The sequence below is a fragment of the Lepus europaeus genome, chromosome 5 (assembly GCF_033115175.1).
Source record: "Lepus europaeus isolate LE1 chromosome 5, mLepTim1.pri, whole genome shotgun sequence".
Lineage (NCBI taxonomy): Eukaryota > Metazoa > Chordata > Mammalia > Lagomorpha > Leporidae > Lepus > Lepus europaeus.
In genome coordinates, this window is record NC_084831.1 from 149,443,379 (window position 1) to 149,470,463 (window position 27,085).

At 50.1% G+C, this 27,085-nt stretch overlaps 1 protein-coding gene across 1 annotated transcript in view; it reads right to left on the reverse strand.

The window, feature by feature from the left end:
• The window catches only part of PTPRN2 (protein tyrosine phosphatase receptor type N2), an 800,540-nt gene that overhangs the window by 550,578 nt on the left and 222,877 nt on the right, over nt 1-27,085 (reverse strand). The window contains exon 12 of the mRNA XM_062190222.1: nt 14,348-14,427. Within this exon, the coding sequence (XP_062046206.1) occupies nt 14,348-14,427 (80 nt within the window). The remainder of the gene's footprint in view (nt 1-14,347; nt 14,428-27,085) is intronic.

Below are 27,085 nucleotides of genomic sequence, written 5' to 3' on the forward strand. Positions count from 1 at the left end.
TACTGAGCACCACAGTGGTTTACTGCTGTTGTAGCTGCTACTTACGCTTTTACACCCAAAGGTCGGATTGGGGTATGTTTAGATGGGAGGAGGGACCATGTAGTCGAATTAGAATGAACCATTTTATTTCCACATAAATGATAATGCCACACAAATACTTTTCAATAAAGACTACTCCTCCATTTAAGGTGTCTAATGAAATGGAAAACATTTTCAAATGTCTCACAGCAAATTTCCCAGTTTCCACACCACTGTGCTCATTATCAGTTATCACTTACTGAGTACCCACTATGGCAAAGCAGCGATCTGAGGGGTGGGGTCTACAGGTACAGGAGAATTGGGTTCTGTGTTTAAGGAGGTTTGGTCTACAGCACTGAATGATGACCATTCTTAAACTCACCCAAGGGCTAAGTCCAACTCAGGCTACCGGGCCTCACCCCAAGGAATGAACTTCAGTGCATCTGGGGTCAGGCCCCCCAAACTTGCATTTTTAACAGCGTCCAGCTGAAGATAACCAGCAGTTGAGAACCATGGTTCTAGAACCTGGGGCTCAGCAAATGTTCTCTGAAGCTTGCCAAAGGTTAAATAGCTTTTTGGGCCCCATACTCTCTCTTAGAACTGCTCAACTCTGCCTTCAGAGTGTAAGCAGAGGCCAAGTCCCTGAAGGTGTGTGGCTGTGTTTACTTCCAGCATCGGCAGCAGCTGGATCTGCCAACGCAGCAGCAGATGGTGAGGCGGGGATGGACCAAGGTGGATGCTGTGCAGTTTGAGAGGAACCAACGGGACTGCCATCTAGGCTTTTCCTGTGATCTGAGCGTTGAGGGAAAGGCAAGATAGGAGAGGAGCCGAGGAAGGAGGAGGCCGGCTGGGCTGCAGGAGCAAGAGGGCAGAGGTGGAAGCAAGGATCCGGCTGCAATGGCTGTGAAGGAGCCGCCTGGGAGCAGAGCCGGCAGCCACAGAGGGCTCTGCCCACCCCATCTCTGCCTTTTCTTTATCCACTGAGAAGGAAGAGGCCAGGAAGTTACCAAGTTGGGAAAAAGCCAAGGGCACTCAGGTTTGTTCTTCCTGGATCTGTTTAGGTTCTGCCAGGCTTGGGGAGCTCCTTCAAATCAGTATAAGGCCCACCATGCAGCATCTCTGCTGTAAGCTCTCAAACCAAGAGGAACAAACTCTGCAAACAAGTTGGTGTTGTCACTGTTTCCATCTTAAAGCTAAGAGTTATAAAACAAATCACCAGCGGTGGTGACCATGGGCTCATTCCGAATCATCGCTGTTAGGTCAGTCCATCCACACCTTCTTCAGTCTAAATAGACTCAGATTTCTTCAGGCAAGCGGCGGCTGAAGCTGCTGCCCCCAGCGTTCGTTAGTCACGCTGATGTCATTTTTGTTCGAAGAGGGTGGTGAAGGTGGTGAGACTTCTTACTTGTATCATTTAATACTACGGGAGGAAATTAGATAATTGCTTCCGTTGAAGACTTTTCCTTCTGAACTTGCTTTTCCATGTTTTGCAATTGTAATAAGACAAGGTGTTGATAGAGTGCAAACTGTCTTTAAATGTAGAACGTATAATTGTACATGCACCTTTAATCAATGCTCAAGTATCAACAGACATTCGAACTCTCCTTCCTGGGCTGTCTTCCAAGAGATGTGCTGAGTGTGCAGGCTGCCACCCACTTCAAGTGGTCCTCCACCACCATAGGTCCTGCGTGACACCACCCACACGCTCGCATTAGTGAACAGGTGTGGTTTCTCCATGGACGGAAGCCCAGAGAGAAGTGGCCAGCACCAGAGGGTCTCTACTGCCTAACACAAGAGATCTTCTTAGTTCAAGGCCTGCCTCTATCTTTCTCTGTGATACATTGCTTTTTTTTTTTTTTTTTTATTTGACAGGTGGAGTTATAGACAGTGAGAGAGAGAGACAGAGAAAGGTCTTCCTTCCATTGGTTCACCCCACAAATGGCCGCCACGGCCGGTGCTGTGCCTATCCAAAGCCAGGAGCCAGGTGTTTCCCCCCGGTCTCCCACGCAGGTGCAGGGCCCAAACACCTAAGCCATCCTCCACGGCCTTCCTGGGCCACAGCAGAGAGCTGTACTGGAAGAGGGGCAACCGGGACTAGAACCTGGTGCCCATATGGGATGCCGATGCCGCAGGTGGAGGATTAACCAAGTGAGCCACAGCGCTGGCCCATCACTGTTGTTCTAATCCCATGAGACAATACTGTTGGCTCATGGCCCAGGGAGCAGCTCCTCTGAAATGAGATCTGTTTCGAGATGATTTGGCACAATATGAGAGTATTTCAGAAAGTCTGTGGGAAATGAAATTAAAATGTACGTGTATTCTGCTGCAAGCAAATTCACATTTCTATGAATTTTTTTGAAATACCCTCATATCATTCTGGAGAATGCTCAGACCTACAAAGTCAACAGAAACCTTGGGAAAGCAATGGAAACCAACCATTTATAAGCCCCTTAGAATTCACATTTTGCTTTCATGTGAAATTCTTCTTACTCTATTGGATCCTACTGTAGCCTCACAGAGTGTAATTATCACTCCTCTTGGACAGAGAGTTTGAAAACAGCAGTAGAACGGGGGCCTACAACTGAGGTTCTGAACCTGCAGTCCCCTGCGCTTAAGCAGGTCCACCTCACCACCCTCAGCGACTCTGAAAGACCAGAGAGGGCGCCCCAACAGGACTGGAGGCACCAGAACCTGGTTTGCACCGCTGCCCGATTCATGGCTCTCCATCAAGACCACACACCTCAGAATGTAAAAACAGGCACTAGGCTAAAAGTGAGGCCAGTTCTACCACTCTCCACTTCGCTAAATACAAAGGCAGTTCCTGGGGAGGCTGTAAGAGAGCTCTCAAGGTAGGGTTTTAACGGTTCCTCCACTGAGCCCTTTCTGTTCCACTGAGTTGGTCATCACCCCCAGGACGGTTGTCCCAGGAGGCAACTGTCTACACGTCAGAAATCAATCAATCAAATGGGCTTGTTCCAGTGGACACCACCCTTGTATCCATTTTCTCATAAATAAGCATTACAGGGTCAGGCGAATTGGGGGTGTCAGCCTCACTATGCAAATTAGCAGGCTCATTGACAAGAAAGCACCAAGCAGGTGTTAGTCTTCCTTGGCTAGGAGGAAAAAATGGACTAACGGGTAGAACGCAAGCCCTAGGAGGCAGGGTTAGCCTCCGGCATGCTGGACCATGCAAGATCTGTCCACAAAGAAAAGCATTTCTTTTCCAAGTGCCCGGTGCTCATGGACCCATCCCATCCCATCCTAGGCAGTCCTGGGACCTCCCTGAGTCTCCTCCGTGCTCCCAACCGAGAGCCACGTCTCCTGAGTCCTGGTGTCAGCAGGAATTGCACTAGGCTGGCCAAAGTGACAGTTTGCTAATCACTCTGTGCTAATGAGTGCTAATGACTGCTGAGGGGCTAATGTTCCACACTCGCCAGGTGCTGTCTAGGCCTCTGGGGTTCCCAAGGTCCACAGATTAGGAATAAAGAGAGGATTTCAGACACTGATGGGCTGGTGGAAAAGAATTTTTTCGGTAGCTAGACTTCTTAGAGCCTCTCCAATTACAGCATCTGTATGCTTCCGTGTTTCAGGATCTGACCCTTGCACCCTGCTGGCATGGTTTATGCTTCCTGACCTGCAACAGCGGTGGAACAAGGCTCTGGGGCCATCAGGGGGTGAGGGCAATGGCTCCTGGCACAGGCGGCTGGAAACTGCCGTGGCAACCTCGGGCACCAAGACCCTGCCATAAGGTGCAGGTGATGCCTGCCCCAGGCATGAGGAGCCACAGCCTAATTGAAATACAGTCACCTCTGTGCCTCTGTTCCTTCTCCTGTCTCTGGCTGCCATGAGGACTGGTATTTGTAGGAGAACTCCCAGGAAGTCAGCTCCCAACAGGGGCAGCCTGCTTTCCCAGCCAGAGCAGGAGGGAGCCTCCTGGGCAGCCCTGTGGCTGGAAGGTGGCCTTGAGGCAAGAGCATGGCCTTGGGTGCCAGCTACTGGGTCACAAGGCTGATCCTTGCACCTCTGGGTGTGGTCTCACACCCTCCTTGTTTTCTTCCCTTGGGGGCTTATCTTGAAGCAATGTCACTTAAACTGGTTATTGCTTTGCAAATGAGCCACTTTCTAATCAGGTATTAAGGCATGTCTGTGCTAAGGTATTGAGAGAGTAGAAATAGCATTCATGTACACAGAGTGAAAACTGTTATGGAAACAGCTGTCACCCTGCATCTTGGATGGACTGGGGTTTTCACTGCCCGGTAAGATGCCCAGTGGACACAGAGTGTCACGGTGAGGCTGTGAGTCCCTAATGCCCACTGCACCCAGCGGAGCTCCTGTTGCTAACCCCAACTTCCCTCTGAATTCTCCTAAGAGTGGAGGTCACTGGCTAATGTGGGAGCGACCACCACCAACAGCAGGGTGCCCGTGTGCCCTGACCGCTGATGCCAGTCCAGGGTCCTCCAGAGCGTGTCTGACTTCACAGAGCCATTAGGTAGAGGGAAGGAGAGAAACCCCTGCAGCAGGGAAGAGAACACCTCGAGAGAGAATCTAAGGGGGCCCGATAGTGTGCCCGGCGACCAGATCCCAACAGCAACAGCTGTAGCACAACCTGTGCACTGCCCGTCCATGGCATGGAGGGCCTGCTGCTGGACCCCACCTCATTCATGACTCCACAGTCCTGCCAGCTCTGCTTCCACACCACCAACTCAGCAGAGCTCACAAGCCCTGGAGAAGAGGGAGCCTGTTGAGATCAGAAAGCTGGGTGGTGTCGCTGCGTGACCAGAATCAAGCCCTGTGGGCTCTCCAATGTCTGCACCAGGGCAGAGCTGCCCCAGCCCAAAACCCAGCTCAGGGTGCAGAAAAGAGGGTGCCGGCTCACCGGCTGCCTTGCTTTGAGCCCTTCTGCCTATGTAACTGCACACTCCACATCTCCTTTTAGACAGCGCATGGGTCCCCAAAACTTGACAGGCGAAAAGCCAAACTCACCATCTCCCCCTTAGTCTACTTATCCTTACGTCCTCCTGTTTGGATAAGCAAATGCCAGTTACCAGCTGAGTGAAACAGAAAATAAGGCAGTGAGTCCCATTTGGTAAGGGGAAGTGAATTCGACTTGGCCATAAGGCTCTTCTTTCAGGAGAGCCTCCCTGGTTTTCAGCCTAGTTCGGAGCTCCGCTGTGGGGCCCAGGTTTCCATGTCTCTCACAACCCTGAAGCCCAGCATCTCCACAGGCAGCTGCACCAGGACAAGACCAGTGCACTTTGTAACCCTGACACCTCGCGTGGGACCAGGCACTGGAGAGGCACTTGGCGAATCTTTGTAGAGGAAGAAAGGGAGGGTAGGAGGAAAGGATGGGAGGAGATTGGTGAGAATTTGAGCAGCTCTACATTATCACCCACGGCAAGCCAACACCGTCTCACATCAGAACTGTTGTGAGCGCGCTCTCTCTGGTTCTGTTCTCGCTTTCCCTTATCTCAAACCCCAACCACACAATCTTGCCTTGACACAGCAGGCAAACCAAGCCTTCCAAATGTGTCAGATCATGTCACCAGGGACTTCCTGTCTTGTACGAAGGAAAGGCCAACGTCCTATGTATTGGGTTTCCCAGACATTGGTCTGAGACTAGTAGTTGAGCCTGTAGCTTATTTGAAGGGACACCATAGAGAGAGGGGGAGAGGCGAGGCAGGAGGGGAAGGTAACCAACAGGGGAATCATGGGACATTATTGAGCAAGCAACCACCTGGAACGCAGCCTCAACCCTGCAGGCAGCTTCAGGACGTCTTCAGACTCTTCCCGAAGGAGAAGGAGCAGGTATCATCCATCCTCTGCTAAGGGTGCTTCCAACAGACACAAACCACTGCCCTTCCAGCCTGCCCCAGGAGGGTAGCAAGAGAGCCCTAAGATAGGGGGGTCACAGTGCACACCTTGGCGCCTGAAGTCTCCACTGAACCTGTAGGGCATTTGTCCCCAGGCCCCCAAATCCCTGCCTGCACTAGCGGCGCCCTGGCAAATGTGTGGGTATGACAGGCAATCAGACGCACAGCAGGTGCTCAGGTGTGGCTCTCCTGAGCTGGGCCAGGAAGCCGGCAGCCACTCAGTTCCCCTGCCTTCCCTCGTGGAGCGATTCCTAAATAAATGTGCACCTAAGGGTGTCACAAGAGCTACTCTCAAGCCGTGATGTCACACGCAGCCAAAGAGAGCGGATGCACTTCTGGAACCCGAGGGACCCACTTCCGCTCATTTGCAAGTGAGAATGCGTCCTCCCACCACAGGTGACTCCTCTTTAATGCATGAACTCCTTTTGTATGAAAATGAATGCAGAAGAGTGAATGCGGAATGAGACAGTGGGCTTCCTAGTAGGTAGCTTCCCTTACCACCCCCTGATCTCTGGTTCTACACGGGCAACTCTGCAAACGACAACAAACAAAATCACTTCATATCCTTGACTCAGGGTAAAGCCACGGTGAAAACCAGCTTCTGCAACGTTTAATTACAGTACCATCAGCCACCCCGTCTTCCCCAGCTGGGAAGATTAGCACGGATCCTCCATGCCGACAGCTCTGACCTCCACAGCGGCAAAGGCTTGTCAAGATGCCAGAAGCAATTACCTGGCTGTTTAGAAAGGAGCAATGGGGTGTAGCGCCCCACCTTCTCCTGTCACCCACCGAAAACCTTCCAGAGGTCATGGCCAGTCGGCACATTTGCCCTCTGGCAGGCAGGACCTCTGCTCATCTCTGACTAACATGCTCCTGGAATACGAGGTCTCTGTTCCGTGCCTGGGAGACAGCTCCCCTTCCCTTCCCACTCCTGCTGGGTCTCCAAGCAGGTGCCTGGCTGCACATCAGTGCAGCTCTGAGTTCACTCTCCCTGGGTGAGACTCTGCCACCTGCATCTCTCACCGGCATTTCTGCTGTGTTGGGAGATGCCCCAGGCCCACGGCATCCTCTCCACACAACAGCCAGAGAGGGTCCCTCCACCTCCAACCAAGGCTAAGCACTGCTGGGTCAGAGCCCCCTGGGATGCCCTCCCTGAGGGAGACCCAGCCTCCCAGGCCCTGCCAGGACTGGCCCTGGTGGTGACCCAGCCCTGGAAGACACGCGTGGACCAGGACTGGCCCTGGTGGCTACCCCAGCCCTGGAAGACATATGTGGCTCAGGACTGGCCTTGGTGGTGACCCAGCCCTGGAAGACACGCGTGGCTCACATAGGCTTCCCAGGACAGAACCTGCACATCCTCACCCTTCCTCCAGATCTGTGGGGTCTGCACCAGTGCCACTTCCTGAGGTCTGGTCTGACCCCCAGAACCACGAGAGTTCCCCATCCCACCCCGGGCCTTTCCCTTCCTCACAGAGCTTCCTCAGCCACTCTGGACGGCTGTACCACGCTGCTTTCTCCCACATTTTACTACACTAGGCTGTCCCATACGCCATCGTGTGGTAGCGCCTGTCTAATTCCTGCTTTTCCATCGTCCCTCTCGGCCATCATCTTCACCAGGGCAGTCGTCGTTTTGTGTTTCGTTCAGCTTGGTCTCTCCCCCACCTGCACGGTGCTGGGACATGGAAGACTCTTTGTAGGGAGCACCTGAATAATTAAGTCCTTCAGCCCTGGCGTCGAGTACCAGGCAGACTCCCTGAGACTCTACGTCCTCAGAGACAAGAGATCCCAGTCTTCTCCACATGGGCCTCTGGACAGTCTGTGCCTTGCTGTTCCTCCATCCTGGGTTCCTGCATGGCCTTCTGGAACTGGCCAGGCACACCATGCAGTCGGGCTGGGAGCTGAGCTGCAGCACATCACACTGCTGTTTCCATCCGTGGCAGGGCGTGGCCTCTGCCTGCCTCCCACCCACCCAGAGCCCCTTGCAGCAGCCCCACCCTCCATCCTTCTAAGGATATCCTGGGACTCCCAGAGGAAGCCTGCTCACCCTCCTCGGTCTCCCAGATCCTGGGCCATAGCTGCCCATTGTGACAGCCAAGCTGGATGTGCACCACGTCCTTGTTGAACTTGGTGTTGGGGCATCAGCTTCTGCTCCCTGATGTGTTCTGGTATGGATAGGAGCGTCCTGGACAGGGGTGCGCCACACATGTTTGAGAACACATGAATGCATGCCTGACCCTGGGTCACCTTCCAACACCAGCCCCACCAGCGCTGCAATGCCAGAGGAAAGCCAGCCTCCCCTCCACACTCTGTCCGGGGGTGGGCACAGTGCAGGGAGGACATAGATGAGACCCATTGTTTCCAGGATTGAAGACAAGCGGAGAGGTCTGTAGCCTGAGCAGGTCTTTAATGTCTCTCCAAACAGAAGGAAGTTTTGTCAGCTCATGAATATGAAGAGGACGAAGTTTCTGAGTTCAGTTCTCCAAATAGTGAAATACCTCCCAAGTGACAGTGCGTTTTAACTGTTAGTCAATTCATTAGTTTTTCAATAGCAAGAAGCGCATCTTACTCCCAGGCGAGCCCTCTGGAGCTAGGTCATTAAATTGATCCAGGATGAAACTTTGTCACTCATCGTGTGCTTTCTTATAAATAGGGATGAGGAGCGTGGCTCTCTGTCTTTAGATTGCCTTTCTCATCATCAAACAAGCAAAAGGCACGCATAAAAGCAGAGCACCTCAAAACCCAACTTCCCTCTGAGGGAAAACAGTCTACTCACAACTACGCTGATGTCTTTAAAGAGACGATTTCTTATTCTGTAGTCTACAGAATGGGAGAACTTTCTTTTAGGATGTTCACACTGATGAGAGAACTCTTTCCTATACTCTGCTTTTGAAATTTATAATCTATCAGTTAAGTTAAATAAAGAAAGTAAAACTCTTTTCTTCCAAATAATAATCAATACAGGAACAGTCGGAGCTGGGAAACAGACCATTTCTTTCAAAATTATTCTCTTAATCAGACTTCCATGGCACACACAAGAGGGGTGGTCTCAGCTGGGAGCCAGGCCACCTCCCTGAGCCCAGACCAGCCTCCCTGCCCCATCTGGGGCCTGTGGTTCCCACTCCACATCTTTGTCTTTTCCCCTTATAGCTCTTGATAACTTGCCCCAATCGCCTTCTTCTTCAGGTATCCAAACACCTGCTGGGTGCTGGTGCACACAACACAGTGAGTGAGGGACAGCCCTCTCCCAAGAGGAGGCGGTGAGCACGGGCTCATCTTCTGGGCATCCCCCTGCCCATCTGCTCTGACCCCCAGGCCGGTCCGTCTCTGCAGGACCCACAGAGGGAGCTGCCCGGAGCAGGAGGCTGAACGTGGCAGCTGCCAGTGCGATGCATCTGGGCTCAGGAGAAACCTCAGCCACAGCTGGTTCTTGAGGGGTATCCAGCCAGACCCGGAAAACCTGACAAGGCCATTCCCAGCCCGGGGAGGAAGACCAGCCCCCGCATCAGAATCACCTGCTGCTCAGCTCCGAGTTTCCTGAAAAGCCCTCCAACTCACAAGCTTTATATTCTCAGAAAACAGATCCTTGTAGAACTTTGCTGTTATTAATTTTTAACGGTTTTCTCATTCACCTGTAAATGAGCACAATTTTCTTAGCAAATAGACTTTCTAAGCATTTCCACATGTCTACCTTATTTCCCATTTTAAAAAATGCAACTTTCTTTCCACATTCACAATTCATCAGTTTCTCTAATCTTTAGTCTCTCTCTTCTTTATACAAATTTACTCATTCATGTATTTATTTGAAAGGCAGAGCTACACAGGGGAAGGGTTGAAGAGGGAAGGGGAGGGGAGGGGAGGGAAGAGGAAGAGAAGGGAGGGGAGAGGAGTGGAAGAGATGGGAGGAGAAGGCATCTTCCATGCACTGGTTCACTCCCCAGATACCCCAAGAAATGAGCTGGACCAGGTTGAAGTCAGGACCCAGGAACTCCACCCATGTATGCCACACGGGTGGCAGGGGACCAAGTACTTAGCCATCAACTATTGCTAGGAAGGCTAATGCCTTCCTGGTTGCATTAGCAGAAAGCTGGATAGGAAGTGGAGGACCTAGGACATGACCTGGCACTCCGATAGGAGACGCTGGCTCACAAGCAGGGGCTTTAAACCCCTGCACTGCAACTCTAGCCCCCTACTCCAGACTCCTAATCACGGTGGACAGATGATGATCATCTACAGGTTTGGGGCTGCCCAGTGGCTTCTGCTGGATGCACAGCTCCATCCCAGAGTGGCAGGTAGGTATACAGGTGTGAGTGCGCCATGAGAGAAGCCAGACGAGAAGCCTGCTGTGTGTGTGGACTCATGCAACAAGGCAGGCTCCTCTTCCCAACTCACCCTGTGGCCTCCTGGTTTTGGGAGTCCCAGCACAGGCTCCCGAGATGGACCACCTGCCAAGCCTTCCTGTGTCACCCAAGGGAGTGCTGATCAGCTGTAGGGGCATTCAAATCTCAGCTCTGCTCAGTGGATACCGAAGATGATATTACCAAACTGTGAAGCCCAGCGGCCAGCAGCCTGCACGTCTCCGGCACATCAGGTTCTGCACCTGGGCCCCTTAGCGCCTCCTCCTCAACTCCTCACTCTCTTGCCTTCCTGTGATCCTCACTAACCCTGCAAACTCTGTGCCCACCTCAAGGGCAGGGTCCCAGCCTTTGCCAGGTTTATATCACCCTAGGGCTAATGTGATGCCCTGCTCAAGAGAGGACCAAAGCCAAGGCAGACTGGAGCGGAAAACACTGATGCTCATTTGGCATCACCAGTTAAGACGAGCAGAATCGTAAATCTGTGTTACAGAAGCACTCATTTTACTTTATAAGGAGCGATTCTATGACACTTTTCAAAATAGGTACAACTTGTCTATTGCACCCAGATACCAGAGGGTTGGACTCTGGTCGTGAGTGCTCTGATCAAACCCACAGATGTGATGCACTGGGTTGTGGCTTCCGCCAGTCCAGCTGGTCCCAATCCAGCATGTAAGGGAGGAACCATGAGACAGAAGACGAGGCATTACCCTCTGTGTATACAACTCACTTTATAAACCACAAACTGCAAGCCACAAGAGAAACATTGTAGCCAAGGGGAGAACAGTCCTCCTAACTTCCCGAGAGTGTCCAACAGGGGAAACTAAGAATTTACAGCAGCCAGACTCAAGAATACAAGAAGAGTTTCAGGAAGTCCCTGTGCTGTCTGAATTGACAGAGGGTATCTTTCCAACAAGCCAGAGAAAGAATGGACCCCAAGGCTTCGCTGGACAAACAGATCGCATTGAGAGGGAGGGACAAACGGCAAAGGACACACAGAGAGCTAATGAGTCAAACACATCCCAGATAGGTGCTCAGGGTCGAAAACAGCAACCTTTCCCGAGACGGGAGAGGAAAAAGTTTGAATAAATAGCCCACTCTCAGGCTAGGAAGGAGGCACAGCAGGCATGCCAGGAAGTTATTGGCAATAAATCAAGGGGAACCCAAAAGACTATTAAGTGGGGATCTCTATAGAGTGGGAAGGGGAGGAAGAGCAAATGCTTCTCTAAAACATGATTGATTCCATTTTCTTTGAAAGGAGAAACGCAACAATTCATTATAAATATACCACTGAAAATAAACTACCAAGGAAATGGAGGGTGAAAAGTACTTTTCTGTTCTGCCCAGTTGGACTGGATGATGTAGCCACAAAGACCAAATGCAACTACCTCTCGTTTCTGCACACTCCGCCCCGCCGTCGGTGCCTCCTGTACAATATTCACTGATTGCTCATATTTGCTAATACCCAAGTTCATAAACTAGACAGAATTCCTAGAAAATGATTTCCTAGAATAGGGAAAGGATTCTGAGTTATGAAAGCCAGCTACATTTGTCAGCCGGCACAAAGCCCTAGTGTGTGGCTGGTGTGATATTAGCTATTCATTAAGCTTTATATCATTTTGTATAAAATGAGCAAAATAAATACCATTTAAATTCTACTGCCAGAGCCGCATCTCCTCTCATTGATAATAACAGAAGATCTCCATAGCGAAGCGTCACAAAGCCCCTTAAGGAACCAAATGCATTCATGGGATTTGTAGGCAGCATAAATGTAGGCAGCCCATAATATCCCCAGCAACTTCAAAAGACGATTCTATTAACTTTTGGATGGTGGAGACATATGTGCCAGCGTCACCAACATCTTTCCAAATTGCTTCTCTACCCAACAATAACACTGGGTTTCTTGCAATGATTCCCCTCCATCTTTTAACACTAGAAACCATGAGAAGTTGCTTTGGAGTGAAGAATTCTTCCTTGTTTTCGTGTGAGCGTATCCACATCTCACCTGGATCTTGGAACTCAGTGAGAAATCATTTCTCTTTGTGAAACCAACATTCTCCCCAGACACACTAGCAACCCACTGCACTAGGTCATTGCTACTGCCAACCTGCAAGTTTTTTATAATCCTTCTCCCATTTAGTATCAGCCATGGTCCTGACACCATAAAATTATTCAATATAAAAAAGCACTGATATTTTAAACCATGTCCATGTAGCGACAATTTTGCATACACACAAGTGAGAAATATCCTGGCTTGCACAACTACAACAGTTAACAGGAATATAGTAGTGAAAGGAGCAAAATCTGAGTACTTAGAAAATTGTTGACATGAGACCCAAACACACATTTTTATATGTAATTTTCTTCTTAGTACAGCATTTTAGTATATGATGTGAACACACTGGAAATGACAAAGAAATAAGTAAGTTTCCAATAATCAACCTCATTTTCTCTAGAAAGCAATGAAATAAAGATCATAATCTGTGAGTATATTGTCGTGATTTTAAAAAAAGGTTTAGAAACTCCATTGCATTCTATTTTATCCTAGAACATCCTTAAGTTCCAGCAAACCCAATTTCAAAAGTGTTACTTCTCACTCCTGGAGGAAATGCCAGTAGTCTGGCAGCAGATTCGGTCCTAAGTATGTTCAATAATCACACAGGCTGAAGAACTCGTACAAGTAAAGTAGACGCTATTGGAAGGCGAGAGCCTGTGCCTACCAGGGGCCGGAGCCATTAATGGGGAACTTCTTCCCCTATAATGGCAGAGTATTTAGAAGGCACTCCACTGACTTTTGCTGGGGCCACATTATACTGCTCTGCTGTAGCAATCGCACTTGACCGCTCTGCCCTGTTGGCCACACGCCTTGTCCTGAAATGGGGCGATGAAGTGAAGCCCAGGGGATTCAGCACTCTACGAAGCTGCAACTGTCAGATTCCTGGAGTTTACTACAACTTTGAAAAGAACTCCAGGAACCTCCCCCTACTCCCATCACCAGCTTCAGCAAGTAACAGTTACTAAGGGCATGAAGATAAACTACAAGTAAAACCAGTACCAATCAAAATAGATAAGACCAATAACTGATTCCATTAAATGGAATATAGCAGCGATGTGAAGCCTTGCTTACCATTGTTGGATAGTGATCAGTGAAGCCTCAATTAGTGAGAATTAAATGTCCAAATCACTACATCAGTAAGAATATGTCACTGTATTTTACATTGGAATAAAAGGACACAAACTTAAGTCAAAAGTAGTCCATCTATTTAGCAATATAAAGTATTGGCTAGAACAAGAAACATTTTCTGCTATGTCTGGGATCATGCACTCAGCCAGGTCTCTTAGAAATGTTTGCAAAGTACAAAAGAAATTATTATAAAATGCTGAGTCACCTCAAAGTACTGAAAACTGTACTAAGGTTCTGTTCTGTGTCTGGTACTTTTCTTACTATGCAGAATGACTGTACAATACATTTCCTGAGAGTTTTCAATAAGCTAATAAAAGGAAAGATCAGGTTTAAGAAAACTGGAAGATTATAAGCACCACCCCCTTCATTCTTCTAGATGCTAGTTGGTAGAGCTTTGTTTTCAAATTCAATGACGCCAACCACACAACAAGAACCATCCAAGCTTTGTGAATAAACAGGTCACCAAGATGTGTGCCTAGGAATACCCAGAGACTCAGCAGCAAAACCATCTGGAAGCAACCCCATTTTTACTCAAACCATCCAGATCCTGTGCTAAGTCTCTGTGATAAATAGAAGTAGAGGCCATTTGTGCTTCTGATCTGCAACCAAAGGAAAAACCTCAAAGCAAAATTGCATTTGCGCTGTTCTCTCTGGGGTTTCCAGACACTAAATCCTTGTGTTTCCTAAAGCTTGCCTTGTTGCTCACAAACATGGTGCTGTGGTCTCCTGTAACCCAGTTCCTCGCCAAACCATGAGGTCCCAGGGACTGATAGCCGACCCTGAAGTTACACCCTGCATTAGACATCAGCCTGGGGGAGGGGAATACGTACTTTCTTCTGGGCGGCTCTGAACCGTTCGTCTCTGCCCTGACACTGCATGTGTGTGTGTGCATGTGTGCGCCACGTGTGTGGAAACAGCCTTACCTGTGGCCCTGGCGACGTCTGCAGTGGTTAAATTCTGGACATTGGCGTTCACCTTGAAGGTCACTGCGGATCCCAGAACACTGGAAGAGATCATTTAAAAATGATTTCATTGCAAAGTCCACACACCACGTGTTCCTCTGCAAACCACATGGGAAACATGGATGTGTTTAAAAAGCACATGCACACCCGGCACCCTGAGGGGTGACTTCCACTGGGTGTTGGTTTTCCTTGACACTGTGCCTCTTTGCTTCTGTACCCCCTTTCTGAAAGGTTCTGCTTTTCTAAAACACACACTACAGTGTGATTGGCTCTTACCATAAAAAAAAAAAAAAAAAATCGAATCAACCCTAGTAACCCAAATACAGCAAGTAGACAATCTTCCCAAGAAAAAAGGAAAAATTGTTATGGAAACAGATTTTAGTGTTTGGTTCCCAAGGGAGCAAGAACAGAAGGAAAGAGACTAATATTTTTAAAAATTCTCTTGACAGCCACTGTTTCAAAAACTACCAAAGTCATTAAGAACTATTCAGTTTAAAAAATGACTGGCAGAGAATTGCTAGATATGAATTATCAAAATTGTTTGAAGCTTTTCAAACACCACGTTGAGTGTGATTTTTTTAAAGACATCACTTTTTTTTTTTTAGCTATTTAATTCATCTGAATACCTCCATGCTTTAGGAACTGGATATTGTTATGTGTGGCAATCTCGGTCAGGAATTCGGGTCCATTTATAAGGGCAGACGAACTCCACTGCCATAGACAGCAATCATAATAGCTCTTCATGGCACAAAACTCCTTAAATAACTCCTAAGGGTAAATCCCCCCAACAGACAAGAAACGGAGACAGGACTGACTTGAGGTGTGAGAAGGCACCAAGAAGGTCGACTATTTCTCACAAGCTTTTTCACTCTGCCCACGTAACTCTGCCACGTAACCCAGAAATCTTCAACATCCCCACTGCCACCCTAACACCTAAGGGTGGGAGCACAGTCAGTGGGGGTGGAATTACCATGACAACAGTCCGCCCCCACCTCCCATCTCCTGGTTCCCTCCCTCCCTCCTAGCACCAGGCACGCTGTCAGCATGTCCACTACCTACACCCCGGGGGCTGCCCGTTGTTAGAGCTAAGTCAGCCTCCTCAAGCTTCGCCCACATTTGTATATTCAAATATCGTCTTTGCGTATGACACCTCCATTTCTGGTCCTCTTCCTGGGAGTTTCCAACACGCTTTCCTAGACAGCTAGCTTGGTGTGAAAACCTTCTGCAAGTGTGAACTTGGGACGCCTTTGCAAACCAGCACAAGGATCATTCGCGCGTCATTGCTGGATGAGTCTCAGCATCACTCAGAGCTCAATGAGATCCGCCTGGGCTCAGCTCCAGCTCCGGAGGGAAAACCAGGTTCCGGGTTTATGGACCCTCAGGCCAGAAACACCCAGACAGACACTAGATGCTGCTGAAACTCCTGGAAAACGCCTTCGTGCCCCCCTGCCTGTCTCAGCTCAGCTGCACCTGTCATAGCTCAAGTTCATACCACCACAGGGCAGAGCTGAGCAGTTTCCTACGTCCAGGTCTCCTGCAGGTGTAATCTGGGGGGATTATGTTTGGGAGCACGTCCACAGCTTAGTCACCGAGCAGAGCCTGTTATCTCCTGGCTCAAGCCAAGGTTTTTTTTTTTGTTTTTTTTTTTTTGTTTTTTTTTTTTTTTTATTTGACAGACAGAGTTAGACAGTGAGAGAGAGAAAGAGAGAAAGGTCTTCCTTCTGTTGGTTCACCCCCCAAATGGTTACCATGGCCAGCGTGCTGCACCAATCCAAAGCCAGGAGCCAGGTGCTTCCTCCTGGTCTCCCATGCGGGTGCAGGGCCCAAGCACTTGGGCCATCCTCCACTGCCATCCTGGGCCACAGCAGAGAGCTGGACTGGAAGAGGAGCAACCGGGATAGAATCTGGTGCCCCAACCGGGACTAGAACCCGGTGTGCCGGTGCTGCAGGCAGAGGATTAACCAAGTGAGCCACGGCGCCGGCCCCTCAAGCCAAGCTTAAAGTCCCTTTCTGGCCCCCAGAACCACCTTTCTAAAGTTTCTCAGCTGAGCCCTTTTCCCGTTTTCCTCATTGGAAGCTGCTGTTGGCATGAGGTTGTTGGCCCACGGGAGCCAGTCAATGGCTACTTCTGCCTTTGTGTCTTAGTCAAGTCAACCATTCTGTCCCCTTGCCTGTGACGACAGCTGTCCCCCTTTATGTGTGGTTTTATCTGTGGTTTTGCCTCCCACGGTTTCAGTTACCAGACATCAATCACAGAACACAATGGAAAATTCCAGAAGTAAATTTTCCAAGACTCTTAAGTAACTGTTTTAAAGTACACTGGCCTAGTTGTTCTACTTTATTAGACACCACTGTTCATTTATTAGTGTGCCTGATTTATAAACGAAGCCCTGTCAGAGGATGGATGTGTAGAAGAACACATAGCACATATAGGGTTCAGAACCATCCAAGGTTTGGGGCATCCCCTGAGGGTCTCAGAATGTAGCCCCCAGGAACTAAAAGGGAGACGGCTGCGTTAAATTCTCCCCAGCTCTCAAAGCCTTCTCCATACGGGCTTCTCCTTGCTCCCCAGCTGAGAGCCCTGGCTGTGTGACCAATCCTCCCATTCTCCAAAACCTTCTACCAAGTGTGGAGGCTGTCCAATACTCAGAGCTTCAACTGCACATGGATTATTTCGCAGGTTACTCTCAGGCCCCAAGCCGATGACCAGCTCCTTGAGGGCTTGCGTCATGTTTCCTGCCATGACCTTACCCACGAAGTGGAGGAGCAATTCCTATGTGTGACTGACAAGACATGTGGGCTGCAAAGTTTCTACATTCATGGAAAGTCCTTATCAGTAGTCACCTACCATCAAAACAGCACAGATCTGAACAGCAGGACTTGAGGTGTGTTGGTTCGTTTCTACCAAATGTCAAGTATAAACCACATCTGCCAGGGGCCCTGACCGATGGGACTGGCATTTACCAAAACCCAGTGTTTCTCTCTGGTGCTGCACATTTTCTCTACGTACTGTACGGAGCATCTCAGAGACCTGGCGGCCCTGTAATTCTGAGGGAGACCTGCTCACCACCATCACCTCCGGCACGCACAGAGCTCCGGGAGACGCCAGCGTGGAGACCAGCCTTCCTTTCCATGGGCTGAGCGTCACGGCCCGAGCGTCACGGCCTGTGTTGCTCTCATGATGAGAGAGCACCTGTGTGCTCTCAGCACTGCCTCCTGCAGGTGCGCAGCCCCGAGCACAGCCGTGAGCACTGCTCAGCCTCTCACCATCTCTGTGACCCCCTGAGCCCTGGGCACAGCAGCTGGCCCATGCCCGCAAGAACCCAGCCTGAGGACCAGTAAACCCATTTTGGAGGAGACTCAGGGGCAACTGGCCCCAACTGCATGATCTTCCCGACTTGCGTTTGTACACGCTTCTCTCCTAAAACCCGAGGTCGCTGCACTGCCTGGAGATGATGCCAAACGTCTTCCCACAGGGATCCCAGCTGCGAGTCTCATTCTGAGTGTCACTGCTCTGGGGTTCTTGAGCCTTGTGGCTTTGGCAGGCCTCAGTTTACTCATCTGTAAAATGGGGCACAGCCCACAGGGCATCTTGGCTGTGCTCTGTCCTGGAGACCCCAGATTGCCTACCACAAATCAATGTAAGGTGATATGGATGGCAGCACTACTGCTGAGTGGCACCCTGGGAACAAGAAGGCAGGAGGGGCCCAAGTCTGGACAGCCCCTGCCCACACCTTCACAGGCACCCAGTAGTCCCCCACAAAATGCACTGCTATGTTGCCGGCCTCCTGACACACAGGACAGAGCCACAGGAAGACACAAGCTTCCCCACCCATGCCTTCTAGAACAAAGCTCCCCCCCACACACACACAACACACACACCTCCCAGCAAGCACCGTGAGACCCCAGGGTCCCATGGGACCATATCAGGAAGTGTTGTGCCATGGGGCCGGAACAGGAAGTGTCAGCTCCCACATCAAATGTGCCACAAGTGCCTACAGGAGCCTCTGAAGGGGGACTCAGTAGGCCACAATGGTTACGAACCAGGCAAAGTCGGCCCCAAGAAATGCTACAAAACACACGATTCCTCTACAGCCAAGTCTCGAATGGGGGGGTCTTCTCCCTCCCCCCTCCCCCTGATTTCTGCTTTATGCCTCCCCGACGGCATTGGAGGTCTGTTTGCACATTGCATCAAACTCTGCCGCTCGTGACCACAGGCTTGGTAGACACGGTTTCCACGGGGCCTCGAGCAGACAGCAGCTCTGTCCAGCCATTGACAGGGGCACTGTGGGCTCACGGCCAAGGGAAGACCACAGACTGAGCAGGAGGGGAAAGACCGCCGCACTGCTGCTGGGAAAATGCTCACATGATCAGATAGAAGCAGGCGCTTTATACAACAGTGGGAAGTCGAGTTTGCGGATCCCGACTTACAAGGCTTTCCAGGCTATTTCAGGATTTATTGTCCCGTCCAGGTAGGCAACGTAGCGAGGCCTGTGTGGGGAGTAGTGCCGAGTGCACCCTCCCCTTTAACGCCCTGATAAATAACTTAGCTGAAACCTACAGGCAGCTGCCCCCTCTGTTGGCCATCAGTTCTCCTGCTGCTAATTTCTTCCTATTTCCATAACGCTGCCTTCAGCCCTAAAAGGCCATCTCTCTATAGGCATGGCAACATCTTGCCAGTCATCACACTCCCTCTTGTGTTCTGTTTACCAGAGATGTCTAATGACGGGTTTGTACAGACAGGGTCTGAGGCTGGCGCTGAGGGGACAGTTGGCCCACCCTGCCTCAACAGATGCCCTCCATGGTGGACATTTCAGAGGGTCCACCCTTCCCAACAGAAAAGAAGCTTGGTCAACAGAGTGACACAAAGGTGGCCAGCAGGCGGGCCTGGTCACTTATCTGCTTAAGCAGTATTTACAGATCTGAGCCCTTAAGTGTCTTAAAGTGATGCTCCCAGCGTGAGCCCTTTGGCCTGTTCCTCTTCCTGCCTTTCTGTGAAAAGCTGTCCAAGGAGCAGGTGCACCCGATCATATCCTCTGGTGGAGGAAAGTTCCAGAAGCTCAGACCCACTCCCGAGGACCACCTCTGGCACACGGCAGCACACGGGAGATGCTCAACCACCATTCACAGGCCAACGGAAGTGGTGGAGGAGATGCCGGCAAACCGACAATAGCGACAGATGGGACCAGGAACAGAGCTGTGATGGGCTCAGCCGGAACACACGCTGTACATTGTGCTATGAGGCTGGGCCAGTACCCTGGAGGGTAATGTGCTGATATTTTTAAATGCAAGGAGTTCAAGGTTCACTAGGGTGAATTAGCCCTGGTGCAAAACAGAATGCCCTACTAGCGCCTTGCCATGACATTGTGGACTAAACGCGAGATTGTGTGTGACGCGAGTTCACCCTGCCCCGGCTACATCAGCAGGCGTGGGCAGAGTCCCCATCAGGGGATCCCCATGAGGAAACCCTGAGGACAGCCTCAGCTTCTGGCATCTTCCCCCAGGAGAGCGAGCAGAACATGCAAGTTTCACATGAGAGGTGCATACTTGGCAGCCATGGACTAAAGAAACGCCTTATTAGCTGTCACTTCAGCATCTTGGTGGGTTAAACCTGCAGACTGCCCAAGCCGGCCAAGAGAGCCAGGTCGGTGGGGCTGCCATGGGCTCAGATCACTCTCCCTGAGACCCGCCCAGACCCAAAGCCAGGACACTGGGCAGAAGGTACAGAAGGAACAGACCAGCGTCACTGACAATCACACAGCGTAGGGTCCCCGGGGTGTCACGGGCTGTGTGCCTGTCATTCTCACCAGTGGGGAAGAGCCCACGATGGCTTTGACCTAACCGCGGCTGTCGCCCGAGGCTGGCAAAGCCCCAGCCAGGAGGACCCTCTGGTCGCCAAGCGCTCACGACATCATTCACACTTCTCTTCCTCTCTTTCCGTCTTCGCTTTCAGCATCTGCATACGAAGCTGTTTCTGACATGACAGGCCCGCGCGTGAGGTCCTGCAGCTCAATCCCTGTGCAGTGCCGCCGCTGCTCTGTGCTACAGAGCAGTAGCTGGAAGAGCGATCGGGAGTCCCCTCCGGAATTCAAACAGGGGAACCTTCACAGCAGCCTACAACTCTCCCGGAGGTCTCTCCTCCAGGGCATTCCCAAACACACTAATTAAGGCAAACGTAATCAGACCAGAGAGTAAACAACCTCTATGCATGACAATCCCTGGCCCAAGGACAGGCTTCCCAGAGAGCCCCCAGGGGTTCCCCTTCCACAGACTACCCAGGGGTCCTCTGCTCTGCTGTTTGGAAAATCAGCACTCTGCATGGATAACGGACCTCCCCTGCAGTTGTACTGGGTGCCCCCCCTCCCCTAACTCTCCCCTCCCCCCCTCCAGGTCTCTTGCCCCAGGGCTATCTCCCCAAGGCAGGCAAGCACCCCTCTCACCCTGCAGATAAGCAATTACACACACACACACACACACACCGTCCTGGGGCTGGCTGCGCCAGGAACTCAAAGCCCCACCCACTCTGGCATCCCGGACCGCATGGGTTTCCATCCCCCTGGCTGTCCCAAGGACCAGACTTCTGAATTCTGCTCTCTTCCCAGGGCTCCCCTTCTGGAAATAGCTAATAGCACCTTCCTGATCTTGTTTCAAAATAAACCCTGAAGATGTCAAAAGAGGGACTGGTGTTGTAGCAAGGAGGGTCAAGCTTCTGTACCCCAAGGCTGGCATTCCTTATCGGAGCACTGGTTAAAGGGCTCCAGTGCCAGCTGCTCCACTTCCAATCCAGCTCCTTGCTAAGGCACCAGAGAAAGCAGTGGAAGATGGCCCAAGTGTCTGGGCCTCTGCCACCCACACGGGAGACGTGGATGGAGTTCCTGGTCTCTTGACTTGGCCTGGCCCAATGTGGCTGCTGCAGCCATTTGGGGAGTGATCAGTGGATGGAAGATCTCTTTTCTCTCTCTCTCCCTTTCAGAAACTGATGTCAACAGAGGCCTCTAACAAGGGGGCTATGGCCCAGTTATACAAAGAGCTTCTATTTCATTACTTTGTGCTTTGATATTGACATTAAGCATAAGACAAGTCCTCAATAAGTTCCTGGAAAGTGTGTTTGGAGAAAAACTATGCATGGATTTCAAAATTTAAGTTTATCTTTTAATTCCATTTTCCCATGAACTTCATGACGTACTCTAGCATTTAGGTACGGGTCATTGAGACATCTTCAAAGCATATTTCTGGCTAGTCCAAGAGTAACCAATTAAATCCCAGCGCTGTAAGGCACGCTAGACATTGGAGAATCGCAGCTGCTGCTGGGCTGATGTGGCACAGGGGTTAAGCCACCACCTACAAGGCCACCACCCCATATGAGCCAGGTTCCAGTCCTGGCTGCCCCACTTCCAATTCAGCTCCTTGCTAATGCACCTGGGAGGCAGTGGGTGATGGCTCAAGCCACTGATGTGGGAGACCAGACTGAATTCTAGGCTCCCAGTTTCAGCCTGGTTCAGCCCTGTCTGTTGCAGGCATTTGGGGAATGAACCAGCAGATGGAAGATCTATCTCCATATCTTTCTCTTCTTCCCCCTACTCCCCTCCCCTCTCTCCCTGTTAAATAAAAATGAAAATATAGTTGTGGATCAGTGGGTTCAGCTTCTGTCTGCCATGCTGGCATCCCATTTGATCACCAGTTAAGAGTTCAGTTCTCTGCTAATGTGCTGGGGCCCCTGCCACCCACATGGGAGACCCAGATAGTGTTTCTGGCTCCTGGCTTTGGCCTGGCCCAGCCCTGGCCATTTCAGACATCTGAGGCATGAACCAGTAGATATAAGATCTCTCTCTCCCTCTCCCTCTAACTCTGCCCTTTCAAATAAATCTTAAAAAGAACCCTGGACCTGCTGGTTCCCTGGGTTCTCGCTGTCACTCAGTATGGCAGAGCAGGGAGCATGGATCCAGCTATGCTTGGTACAGTGTCTACAGCCATGGGGGTTGTGGGAGTTTGCTACTTGTAGTCCTTAAAGGAGTCCCTTTGGGGGTGAATAGTGAAGACAGATCCTTCTAAGGGGAGAGTTGGCTCAGGGAAAGCATGTCATAGCTGCTGCTCCCCCTACCCCACCCCTGGGTCTGAAGTGGACTCCAAGGGCCCCTCTCGGCCCTTGGCCACACCTTCTGAGTGTGGAAGCAATGAGCATGCTCAGAAAAGCCCCCAAGCCCGGTGCAGTGGAAGCGTAGCCCTGTAGGTCTTTCCTGGCTGAGCAAGTTCCCGGGAAGGAGAGGGAAGGGCACTTCCCACCCCCTAGCTGGAGCAGGAGGTGGGATCGGCCAGTTCACCTTGGGGGAGGAAGGGGGTGGGTACGTGTCTTTAGGAGAGAGAAAACACAGAGATGGGAACGTCAGGGTCACAGGGAGGTAAAGTCCCACACTGCTGACACTGCCTGAGAGGGGCACAGAAGGTAGCCCACGCGGAGGCCTCCCCAGGCACAGAAGGTAGCCCACGCGGTGGCCTCCCCAGGCACAGAAGGTAGCCCATGGGGTGGTCTCCCCCACTGTGAGCGGACCCCTACCAGCACCTGTGTGGTAGGACCACGCTGCTCTTTCCACTTTGTAATTTCTATGCAACGTTGTCAAACTTGTGTGGCCACAGCCAGGCTCCTTCTATCATCCCCACCTTTGCTGTGGCGACTGGAGCTGGCGCAGGCTGCAGCCTGCCTTGATCCACTTTAATATAGTGAGATAGAAGCTGATCTTGTCTAGAAAGACAAATACACAGAGTAAATAAACATGGCCTCAGGCCGACTCACAAGTCCAGAACCAAAAGGCTCATCTCTCAACAAGTTCTCACTCTAACACAGTGTTTTGCCACTTTTTTGTCATTATTAATTCCCTAAGGAAACTCTGGGCTTCCTCCCCTAAAGGCCTCCACCCATGAAATTTTAATTCCACACAAACGCTGTGCATCTCCTTATGTGCTGTGGTTCCTTGGAGAGTATGAACCATTGGAACATCTGGCACCAACTTCCTCTCTCTTGGAGGCGCACGCAAAGGCTCTCCCAGTGTCTGTCCCGGCTCCCCGGAGCTTCCCGAAAGGGTGTGGTCCATGGCTCAAGCAAAACTTCTTGCTCCTAGTATGGAAAGCAGGTGCCTTGCGCAGGTCAAAGCGAGAACACGCTCCTGTAATCTCACTTGGTCAACTCTTCAGTCTCATCTGAACTCCAGGGCGAAGCGAGTCTTCCTCTGAGGCCCCGTGCGGTGGAGTGACTGGAGCAGGCCTGAGACCAGGCATGTGCACGGGATGAGGAATGACTTTGTCTCTGTGTCCAGTTGTTACTGAATCATGTTATTATTCAGTGGTTCTACTTGAAATGTTACTATATACTGATAATTATTCATTTTATTTCTATGGTCATAGAATATTTGAACAAAGAAAAGAAGTTATTCCTAACATTTTAAAGTCCACCTACTACTCATTTTCCATAGTATTCCCAGCCTATCACTTCAAGTTACTAAATCAACCAACCTTCCATTAACCACAGTGTAGGGAGTAAGTTATAATCAAATGGTCTTATCTCTGAGAACTATTTATAAATATGTTTTTCCCTATTTTTTTTAAAGATTTACTTTTTATTTGAAAGGCAGAGTTAGAGAGAGAGAGAGAGAGAGAGAGAGAGAGAGACCTTCTATCTGCTGTCACTGGCCCCAGCAGGGCCAGGCTGAAGCCAGGAGCCTGGAGCTTCATCCGGGTCTCCCACATGGGTGCAGGAGCCCAAGCACTTGGGCCATCTTCTACTGCTTTCCCAGGTACCTTAGCAGGGAGCCAGATCAGAGGTGGAGCAGCCGGGTCTCAAATCAGTGCCCATATGGGATGCTGGCACCGCAGGCAGAGGCTTAACTTGCTATGCTGCAATGCCGGTCCCTTTTTCCTACTTTTAATCATTTCAATAATAATTTAAATGATTGAAAAGTACATGCAATGCCTTTGTAATAGCAACATGTTGATGTATGGTCATGGAGTTGAAGGTCATCTTCTGAGAATAAACTTTCACTGCAGGACACTCACAGACACATGGGAACAACAAGATATTGAACTCAATCCATATTCAGTTGAGAGCGGGCAGGCAACCGAATCTCAGTGAATGCTTATTTTTCTGGTTATTTAAAAGCATTTCCAATTACGGGTTCCACTTATTGGGATTCATCTGGGAGTGATTGCCACGTCATAATGGGATATACATCACACAGGAGGTCACAAGTCAACCTTTAAGGTATAATGAATAGAACACAGATGACCATAGTGTTTCACACAAATGTTCCCTAAAGAGCAGTTAACAATTTTGTGATCAGTTGGACTAAATCCTCAGGTACTAGATCCCCTGGACTTTTGTATATAAGCAGAAGATAGCCAAAGTATTTTGGCAACAGTAGAGCAATTTAAAGGTAATCATTAGAGGGGGAAATTGGTGCGGCAGTAAAGCTGTCACTTGAGATGCCCACGCGTCATGTCATTTGCTTTGGTTTGAGACCCAGTGCCACATCCAATCCAGCTTCCTGGCTCAGATAGTGGGGTTCCTGCACCCCACTTGAGATCTGTGCTCTCAGCTTTCATCTGGCCCAGCTCAGGTTGCTGTAGGCATTTAGAGAGTGAACCAGCAAATGAAGATCTCTCGTTGATATTTGGATGTGGAGTGAAGTTCTCAACATGGACAGATGCATGAATGGGTGGCTGGATGAATGATGGGTGGATGAGGTCTACATGGATGAACTGATGGACAGGTGCATACATGGATGGATGGATGATGGGTAGCTACATGGGTAGACGGATGGTTGGATGGATGGATGGGAGGATAATACAGAAATGCATGGATAAGCAGATGGGTAGACAATAGAGAAATGCATGTATAGATGGCCTATATTGATGCAAACATGTAAGTTTTTTTTTCAAATACTGGTGTAAGAAATCTTCTGAGTTAACTCTTTTCATCCAGTGGATTACCCACTTGTACTTTTCTCACTACCAACTTAAGAGAAGCACAGGGCTCCTACAGGTCTCAAACTTACCAAACAAAACCAGAATAATTTAGGAGACTTACTGTATCTGGTTGAGCGAAAACTTGAGGCAAAGTAAGAACAAAAAGACTTCTTTATACACAGTGCAAGTTTTTTTTAATGATTATTTAAATCAGTCCCTCTATTAACCTTCAGACTCAGGCACTAGGGATCGGGCTCAGCCCTGCAGCTGGCCTCAAGTGAGCACAATCCAAGTGATGATCCTAGGGTGGTGCTCAGTGGCCTAATCGCATAAGTCAAGCATAAAGCAACCCCTTTGGTAATGCCCTCATGTTAGAGAGGAATAAATTGAAACCCTGGAGTTTTAGGGACTAGCCCCAAATAGTCCAGTGATTCTTTTTTTAACAGGCAGAGTTAGACACTGAGAGAGAGAGACAGAGAGAAAGGTCTTCCTCCTGTTGGTTCACCCCTTAAATGGCTGCCATGGCTAGTGCATTGTGCCGATCTGAAGCCTGGAACCAGGTGCTTCCTCCTGGTCTTCCATGTGGGTGGCCCAAGCACTTGGGCCATCCTCCACTGCACTCCTGGGCCACAGCAGAGAGCTGGCCTGGAAGAGGAGCAACTGGGACAGAATCCAGCGCCCAACCAGGACCAGAACCCAGGTACCAGCGCCACAGGCAGAGGATTAGCCTACTGAGCCACGGCGCCAGCCCCCAAATAGTCCAGTTTTAATATGAATTAATGCTTGAGTCTCAGTTGAGAGCTTTTCATAAGAACACCTATAATCGTAAAACCCACACACTGGCACTCACCAGTCCATTTCCAACTTTGTTATGGACCGAGAACCACACAGTTCATGTTTTCTTTCTCTAGAACTAGAACTGACTTTGAGGTCTTTCTTGGGTCCACTGGCTTCCCCCCATTCTTGTCCATTAACTTACCATGCCACTGGGAGAGCCTGTAGTTTGTTGTTGTTTTTTTTTTTTTTAAGATTTATTTGAAAGTCAGAGTCACACAGAGAGAGAGAAGGAGAAGCAGAGAGAGACAGAGAGAGAGAGAGAGAGAGAGAGAGAGAGAGAGAGAGAGGTCTTCCATCTGCTGCTTCACTCCCCAACTGGCCGCAATGGCTGGAGCTGTGCTGATCCAAAGCCAGGAGCCAGGAGCTTCTTCCAGGTCTCCCACATGGGTGCAGGGGCCCAAGGACTTGGGCCATCTCCTACTGCTTTCCCAGGCCATAGCAGAGAGCTGGATCAGAAGGGGAGCAGCCAGGTCTTGAACTAGCACCCATACGGGATGCTGGCACTTCAGGCCAGAACATTAACCCACTGGGCCACAGCGCCAGCCCCGGGAACCTGTAGTTTGCACTGACCTAATTCAAGCTACCGACAGAAAACCAACAAATGAAGTCCGGTCTGGATGCCACAGAACTGCCCCTGCAAGCCTTCTTCCATCTATGTCACATACAGAGGGGTTGCCTGGACCATCAAACTCCCGAAGTCCATGAAGATGCAAACAAATGCATACTTCTCTGTTCCTAAAACTCATTTTCTGTCGCATACACCTGCCTCCAAACACTAGGCCAAAATGTCACATTTTAGGGCTTACAGAGGAAGAAGGACTAACAGAAGAACCAAGTCCTGTGTGAATGTGTGAGCAAATAAGGGCTGACCAAGTTACAGCAAGGTAATTTAACATTCTCACAAGC